Here is an 8,242-nt window from a genome sequence, read left to right as displayed (position 1 = left end):
TTTTGAAACAGTCTTACTCTGTCACCCAGGCTGGAGTGCAGTGGCGCGATCGCAGCTCACTGCAACCTCTGCCTCCCAGGTTCAAGCAATTCTGCCTCAGCCTGCGAAGTAGTTGGGACTAAAGGCGCCTGCCACCATGCCTGGCTGATTTTTTTTCTATTTTTAGTAGAGACGGGGTTTCACTATGTTGGCCAGGCTGGTCTTGAACTCCTAACCTCATGATCTGTCCGCCTTGGCCTCCCAAAGTGCTGGGATTACAGGAATGAGCCACTGCGCCCAGACGCTATGATTGTTTTTAATTCCCCCCCAGCGGTAGCAAGGGCCCTGCTGGAGGCTTGTTGATTGAACTGGTGAAGGGGCACAGGCTCCTGCCTCTCTGTAGAGGAGGAAGCCTGCCCTGCTTGGGTGGGAGTGTCAGAGTGTCCCAAGTGTGGGGCGCTGCAGGGCACTGAGTCAGGGAAGGTCTCACAGGATTCAGCCCCGGCTTGCCATTGCCGCAGCCGCTGGGAGCAAGAACCGAGAATCCACTCCCAGGCCAGGACCCGGCCCGGCACAACCCAGTCCAGCAGCTCTTTGAATCCTGGAAGCCCCAGCCCTTCCCGGGGCTCCTCCTCTCTCAACCCCGCTGCTTGGCTGCGCCCTGGTGCCCATGGGCTCCTCCCCTTCCCAGGACTCCAAGTGAGGTGAGTCCTCAGGTGTCTGAATGGCAGGGCTGAGGCCCGCCTGCAGAAATGACAGGAGGGCGGCCACCAGGAGGCCACCAAGGTCGCCACTCACCTGATTCACAGCTTTCGGGAAGTGGGTTAACGGGATTCCCGAGCCCCGGGTTGCGCCAGGTCTCTGGACTGAGTCACAGGGGCCCAGGCTCCTGCAGGTGGGTGCCCTTAGTGAGCCTCGGGCACCCCCTAGATCCCTAAGGCCTTAGCACCCCCCAACACTCAGTACCCCAGACTTCAACCACTCCAAACCCAGGCCCTCTCCAGCCCAGAACCCCTTCTTTTCAGTGCCCTGGGACCTTTCTCTGCCCCTAGACAGTCAATGTCAGGGACCACTGGGCCAAGCCCCCTCCCCTGCCCTTCCGGAGGCCACATCCTGGACCCACAGCTGGAGCCTGGGGTCTCAACTAGAGCCCCCCCAGGGCCCTGTAGCGGCTGGCTTCCTCCCCGCAGCCCCGCCCCCTGCCCATGACCCACAGCCAGAGTGGCCGCGGGAGCCACCTCGGGACTGGTCTGACGGCATTCCGCCTCCCGAGATAAAACCTGGGGCGACCTGCAGGGAACCTACACACCCTGACCTGCATCGCCCTGGGTCTCTCGAGCCTGCTGCCCGCTCCCCCGCCCCACCAGCCATGATGGTTTCTGGAGGCCCCGCATCCCTGGGTGGGGGCTGTCTTGGCACCTTCACCTCCCTGCTGCTGCTGGTGTGGACAGGTACGTCCGGAGGCTGCTCCTCCCTCCTCCCTCCCAACTCCTCCCTCCCTCCCTCCCTCCCTCTCTCCCTCCCCGCCTTGCCTCTCTCATCTCCTTTCTGCTTCTGCTCTCTGTTTATCTCTGGCTCCTTAACTGCTCTCTGCCTCGGTTTCTTCTACGGCTGTGAGGATTAAACAGAAAACACAGCAAGTACGCAGCGCGCCTCTGTCTCTGGTTACTGTCAGCGTCGCCATCGCCTCCTCCTTCTCGCCTCCGTGTTCTCCCATCTCCTCATCCTCCGCGGCTTGCCTCTGGGGCAGCACCGTTTTGTTTTGTTCCTGCGGCAGGAGGTCGGGGAGGGCACCAGTGGCAGCAGCGTCCAGGCCCCAGGGGCTCAGGCCTGTGCCTCCCTCGGAGGAGCCGGTCCTGGTCCTCGGTAGGCAGGCTGGACGGGAAGCTGCGGGAGGGCAGGCTCACAGCTGTGCAGCCAGGGCCTGGCCAGGCCCCAGGAAATGCCCCGCCGGGAAGGGCCCTGGGGTTGAGAGACTTGAGGGGCTCCCTGGGCACTGGAGGGCTAAGGTTCCTCACCACCAGGTACTCAGGGGGACCCCTCCTCACTTGGCGCTGGGGACCCTCCTTACTGGGCACTGGGGGACCCTCCTCACTGGGCGCTGGGGGACCCTCCTCACTGGGTGCTGGGGACCCTCCTTACTGGGCACTGGGATCCCTTCTTACTGGGCGTTGGGGGCCCTTCCTCACTGGGCATTGAGGGCCCCTCACCACTGGGTCCTGGGGCCCCTCACTGGCCTAACTGTTTCCTTCTCTTGCCCTCAGCCACCCTCAATGCGGCCAGGATACCTGGTGAGTGGAGCTGGCAGCTCTGACAGGAGGGAGAGGGGAGGAGGCCCAAGCGCAGGCAGTATTTATGTGTCCCTCCCCTGGGCACGGGTCAGAAAGGGGCTGGAGTGAAAGGGGGAGAGAGCCCAAGGGGAAGGGAGGCAGGAGGGAGACACCAACGCAGGGAGAAAGGCTTGAGAGGTGCCAGAGCCAGAGGAGAGAGACAGCCAGGAAGGTGAACAGAGTGGAAAGCAGGGTAAGGAAAGGCGGTGGGAGAGACCAGGTGCAGCTGACAGGGAGGGAGTGGGAGGGCCAGGGCCAAGGCCAGGGGAGGACCAGCAGAGAGTGAGGATGGAGGGAGGGAAGGGACTGGGAGGTGGGCGGAGCTTGGGGTGTGGGTTGGGTTGGGGTACAGGTGGAGCTTAGTGTGTGGGTAGAGCTTGGGGTGTGGGTGGAGCTTGCAGTGCGGGTAGAACTTGGGATGTGGGTGGAGCTTGGGGGCATGAATGGAGCTTGGGCTGTGGGCAGAGCTTGGGGTGCAGGCCTAGGGATTGGGATTCCGAGGGTGGGTTGTAGGAAGCTGGAGATAACAAAACTTGACCATCCCCTCTAGTTCCCCCAGCCTGTGGGAAGCCCCAGCAGCTGAACCGGGTTGTGGGCGGCGAGGACAGCACTGACAACGAGTGGCCCTGGGTCGTGAGCATCCAGAAGAATGGGACCCACCACTGCGCCGGCTCCCTGCTCACCAGCCGCTGGGTGATCACTGCTGCCCACTGTTTCAAGGAGTATGTATAGCCAGCCTGGGACACTTGATTCTCCAAGGCCCTAGGCTTTGTGCCTCAGGTCCTGGACTCCCTTCACGGGCTCTGCTTCTGGGCCTCTGTTCAATCTTGGTGCCCCTTGATTCTACCTAGAAGCCTCTCCTGCCTTCAGGCACCTTCACACCCCTGCTGTTCCCCCAGGTACCTCCTCCTAGACCCTCCTGGCTGATCCTCCTCTTGCCTTTCCTTCCAGCAACCTGAACAAGCCATCCCTGTTCTCTGTGCTGCTGGGAGCCTGGCAGCTGGGGAATCCTGGCTCTCGGTCCCAGAAGGTGGGTGTTGCCTGGGTGCAGCCCCACCCTATGTATTCCTGGAAGGAGGGTGCCCGTGCGGACATCGCCCTGGTGCGTCTCGAGCACTCCATACAGTTCTCGGAGCGGGTCCTGCCCATCTGCCTGCCTGATGCCTCTATCCACCTCCCTCCAAATACCCACTGCTGGATCTCAGGCTGGGGGAGCATCCAAGATGGAGGTGCGGCGTCTTTCTCTCCAAGGTGGTTGGGGGTGGATGGGGACAGAGGATGGCAGATACTTAGGGACACAGACACCATGAGCAACAAAAAGTGGAGGCCAGAGGCACAGCATGACACAGATGGAAGAAAAGATGGGTTGCAATCCAGAAGAAACCTCGGTGGGCAATTTCAGGCCATTTCTCTTTTCTTTTCTTTCTCTTTCTTCTTCTTCCTCCTCTTTCTCGTCTTCCTCCTCCTCCTCTTTCTCGTCTTCCTCCTCCTCCCCCTCCTCCCCCTCCTCCTCCTTCTTCCTCTTCCTCTCCCTCTCTGTCTCCTTCTTTTCTTCTTCTTCCTTTTTTTTTTTTTTTTGAGATAGGGTCTTACTCTGTCACCCAGGCTGGAGTGCAGTGGTGTGATCATAACTCACTGCAGCCTTTGCCTCCTAGGCTCAAGTGACCCTCTCACCTCTGTCTCCCAGGTAGCTGAGACTACAGGTGTGCGCCACCACACCTGGCTAATTTTTGTATTTTTTGTAGTGACAGGGTTTTTCCATGTTAGACAGTCTGGTCTTGAACTCTTGGGCTCAAGCAGTCCACCAGCCTCAGTCTCCTGAAGTGCTGGGATTACAGGTGTGAGCCACTGTGACCGCCCTCATTTCTACTTCAAAAGTATCTTTAGCTATGTTTTGAGGCAACAGCCAGACCCGTGAAGCTATTCAATTCATCGATATAGGAATGGCTGAAAGGAGGTGTGTGTGGGACTAAGCTGAATACAGGGTGAATGTAAAAAGAGGTCTGATTCCGGAGTGGGAACAGGCACCCCCTGGTGGCAGCATGCCATAATTGTGGGCAAAATTCTCAGGAGAAAATGCAGCCTCCTTAATTGTAAAATACAATTTTCAAACCACCTCTGGAGGTTTGGAAAACATCATCTTGAAACTCAAACTAGATTACATAAAGCAAGAAGCAGGGAAGCAGCAAGAGAAAGGTAGATGACAGATCGACAGGCAGGTGGATGATAGAGACTGGGCCAAGGAAAAGAAACATACAGGCAGAAATGAGGATACAATGAAGACCTGGAAGAGAGAGTTTGAGAGAGAGAGATAGAGACTAAGTAAGAACAAAGTGTAAGACAGATGAAAATTTAACCAGATTCCAGAATAATTAAGAGAAATGACACTAGCTCAGGTGTATGGGGATCCCACTGACTCTGAGGTTTCAGCCTCCCCATAATCTCTGTAGGGGCTTCTTCAAGAGCTAGAATTGCAGACTTTCAGTCCACAATCTGCAGACCACAGTCTGTAGACCAGCTCCAGGCAAGGTGTGGGGATCCCTCAGGTCCTGGTAATTTTCAGCATTGAGAAGACATTTATTGAACACTTCCTCTATAGCAGTCCCAGTGCTGGATGAAGTAATGCAGTGTCTGAGACAGGAAAGGCTCTAACCATCTGTGGATATCAGAAAATTTATTAAAGAGGCAGGCAGGGTCTTAGGTTTCACATTCATGTTCTGATTCAGCAGGGCCAGAGGTGAAGACCTGGAATTTCGATTTTCTGAAGGCATCTTGGGAGAGCCTGATAGAGCTAATCTGTTAGCCTTTGAGCACCGCTGCTGAGAGGAATGGTGGTCAGGGGGGATAGTCCTTTGAGGAGGCAACGAGGAGGGAAGACCCCCAAGCCTGATTCTGTCCTCCTTCCTCTCAGTGCCCTTGCCCCACCCTCAGACCCTGCAGAAGCTGAAAGTTCCTATCATCGACTCAGAAGTCTGCAGCCGCCTGTACTGGCGGGGAGCAGGACACGAAGCCATCACTGAGGACATGCTGTGTGCTGGCTACTTGGAGGGGGAGCGGGATGCTTGTTTGGTGAGCCTCCCCCCACCAGCCCCCCACCCCTGGCCAGGAGGGCCTCGAGAAGGAGCCAGCATCACCCCTGTCTCCACTGGGCATCACCACCTCTCCCTGGCCTCCTCCCCAGAACTGGCTGTGCCTGACAGCCCCCGGTCCCCATAGAACCAGCCTCAGTCACTCACTTATTTGTTCAGACATTAAACTGGGCAACCAGCTGCACCACCTCGCCCTCCGGGAGCTTGCATTCCCTTCAGGGGGTTTCCCACGCCTCAGTACCCAAAGCCAGCTCTAGCTCTGGGAGTGTCTGGAAGACAGTCAGATAGTGCAGCAGCAGCACCTGGGCCTGGACGTCTTAAGGCCTGGCTGCAGCTCCTACTCTGTCGCCAGGCACTTCTCTTGAGTGGAGGTCAGGTCCTGTCTCCCCCAGGAAGGAGAAATGGGCTCCCGGGGCTCATCTGCTCCCTGACAGGGCACGGGCCCTGGATTCTGCCACTCCCTGTGCCACGGGGGTTCCTAACCTCGCCTCCTCTCTTCAGGGCGACTCCGGGGGCCCCCTCATGTGCCAGGTGGACGGCGCCTGGCTGCTGGCCGGCATCATCAGCTGGGGCGAGGGCTGTGCCGAGCGCAACAGGCCCGGGGTCTACATCAGCCTCTCTGCGCACCGCTCCTGGGTGGAGAAGATTGTACAAGGGGTGCAGCTCCGTGGGCGCGCTCAGGGGAGTGGGGCCCTCGGGGCACCGAGCCCGGGCTCTGGGGCGGCCGCGCGCTCCTAGGGCGCAGCGGGTCGCGGGGCTCGGATCTGAAAGACGGCCAAATCCAGATCTGGATCTGGATCTGCGACGGCCTCGGGCGGATTCCCCCGCTGTAAATAGGTCCAACTACCTCTGGGGGCCCGGTCGGCTGCCGCGGAAAGGATACCCCTCCCCGCCCCGCCCGACGGCCTCAGGTCCCGCCTCCAAGGCCTCAGGCCCCGCCCCCGACTTCCGGTCCCGCCCCGGGCCCCATTGCTTTTGTGTTTATAAAAGTTAATGATTTTTATAGCTATTTGTAACCCTGCCCACATATCTTATTTATTCCAACAATTTCAATAAATTATTTATTCTGCAAGGTCTGTTTTTCCCATGCCTGGGGACACTGGAAAGCAAGGGTCCAGAGGGGGTTAAGGTAGGGGGTTGGATGTTGGCCTGGCCAGAGACTGTGCCATCCTGTCCACCTGGGGCTCACTCTGACCCCTGCTTCCACCTAGGGTTCAGCCTCCTGACCCCTGACCTTTGCAGCCTGGGCCACCCTCCCTTTTATCCCTCTCTCAACCAGGGCAGGGCAGCCGATGGAGAGGGGCCAGAGTCTAGAGGCCTGGGAGACCAAGCTCTGTCACTTCAGGAAGGGGAAGAGAGGGATTGGGAACCCCCAAACTGTGCGTTGGATTCCAAAACAGGCTGGTGAAGAGAAACCCAGCCCCATGGGAGTGGGGTGCTACCTCTCCACCCCCGGCCAAGTCCCCCCTTCTGCTTTCCCCACCACAGGCCTCAGGGGCCTCAGGATGGCAGAGCTGAGGGTGGTGGTGGAGGGAGGCGCCCAGGTGAGCCCCATCAGAGCCCCGTCTCCGTAGGCAGGCTGCTGGGTCCTCATTCCCAGGAGCCGATTCGTCGAGCAACTCACCGCGAAGCTCCAAACTCCCCACTTTGGAAGAAGCAGCGGACAGTGGCAGGGCAGGCCTCTGGCTCTGTGGGCATCAGGAGTTGAGTCACCCCACCTGTCCCCATTGGTCCCAGGCCAAGAGGAGGGGTCTGTCTGGCTTCCTGCCTGCTTAGGGATGCAGATTAATACTCTGTTTCCCCACAGCCACTCATCTGCAACCCGCTCTGGCCTCCTGGACCCAGGGTCCTCATCCCAGCCTGCCTGGGTTCAGGCCTTCCCCAGCATTCCTGTAACAAGTGGGTATGTGGTTAGAGGGCTGTGCTGCTGGCTTTGGTGAGTATGTGATCCTCTAGCAGCCAATACAGAAGAGATTCACCCAAAGCGAAGTCAGGAAAACAACCAGGTCCAATTGTGCTGAAGAATGAGACACTATGACACCGCCATGAAATGTCTCCGTCCAGAAATGATCAAGGACATGGCCAAGTTTGGAGAAGGCAACACAGTTTTAGTTTTTTGTTCTGTTTTGTTTGGAGTCCTTTGTTGGAAGTGCAGTTCTAAAATGTTTGTTCATACTGTCTTGATTGCCTTATTTATTTATTTTTTTCGAGGCAGGGCTTGCTTTGTTGCCCAGGCTGGAGTGCAGTGGTGTTACCCTGGCTTACTGCAGCCTCTACCTCCCAGGCTCAAGTGATCCTCCCACCTCAGCCTCCCAAGTAGCTAGACTGCAGGCGTGAGCCACCATGCCAGGCTAATTTTTAAATTTTTTATAGAGATAGGGTTTCTCCATGTTGCCCAGGCTGGTCTCCAACACCTGGCCTCAAGCAAACCACCCGCCTTGGCCTCCCAAAGTGCTAGGCTTACAGATGTGAGTCACTGGCCCAGCCTGATTACCTTCATATGATTATCAGATCATAGTAAATGCTATGGGGTTGTTTTTATTAAAACAACCAACCAACCAACCAACCAACCAACCAGAACTGCCCTGCTGTTTGTTAGAGTGACCGGCCCAGGGAGTGCTGGGGTGATTCAGGTGTCCCAGGTAGCAGAGCCAACCCCCACGGCCCCTCCCTTTGTGACCTGGTCCCCTCTTGATGTCACCCTATGCTCTGGGTTCCCTTACCTCCTCTGTGGGCTTTAGCCCCTCCCCTTTCCCGTCCTCATTTGCTGGCCTCTCTCCCTCACTCAACTTCTGCCCCTGCTCCTGGACTGCCCCCTTCCTCATTTCTCCACTTCCTTCCCCT

The 8,242-nt window shown here is 57.8% G+C and overlaps 1 protein-coding gene across 1 annotated transcript; it reads left to right on the top strand.

The window, feature by feature from the left end:
• Nucleotides 1-1,280: 1,280 nt before the first annotated feature.
• PRSS22 (protease, serine, 22) lies at nt 1,281-6,466 on the top strand. Its single transcript, XM_011982637.1, has 6 exons — nt 1,281-1,430; nt 2,244-2,270; nt 2,860-3,031; nt 3,261-3,538; nt 5,221-5,378; nt 5,900-6,466. Exons 1-6 carry the CDS (start codon nt 1,349-1,351, stop codon nt 6,134-6,136), a joined length of 954 nt encoding a protein of 317 aa, XP_011838027.1. The 5' UTR covers nt 1,281-1,348; the 3' UTR covers nt 6,137-6,466.
• Nucleotides 6,467-8,242: the final 1,776 nt, after the last annotated feature.

The sequence above is a fragment of the Mandrillus leucophaeus genome, unplaced genomic scaffold (assembly GCF_000951045.1).
Source record: "Mandrillus leucophaeus isolate KB7577 unplaced genomic scaffold, Mleu.le_1.0 Scaffold240, whole genome shotgun sequence".
Lineage (NCBI taxonomy): Eukaryota > Metazoa > Chordata > Mammalia > Primates > Cercopithecidae > Mandrillus > Mandrillus leucophaeus.
The sequence above is the reverse complement of the archived record's forward strand: the minus strand, read 5'-3'. Positions and strand labels throughout refer to the sequence as shown.

What these genes read in the sequence shown, in the direction of transcription:
- PRSS22 (XM_011982637.1), top strand. Translation starts at nt 1,349, where the DNA reads ATGATGGTTTCTGGAGGCCCCGCATCCCTGGGTGGGGGCTGTCTTGGC. An exon ending in CAATGCGGCCAGGATACCTG is followed by an intron (nt 2,271 to 2,859) that starts GTGAGTGGAGCT and finishes CATCCCCTCTAG; the next exon opens with TTCCCCCAGCCTGTGGGAAG. An exon ending in GCTGCCCACTGTTTCAAGGA is followed by an intron (nt 3,032 to 3,260) that starts GTATGTATAGCC and finishes CTTTCCTTCCAG; the next exon opens with CAACCTGAACAAGCCATCCC.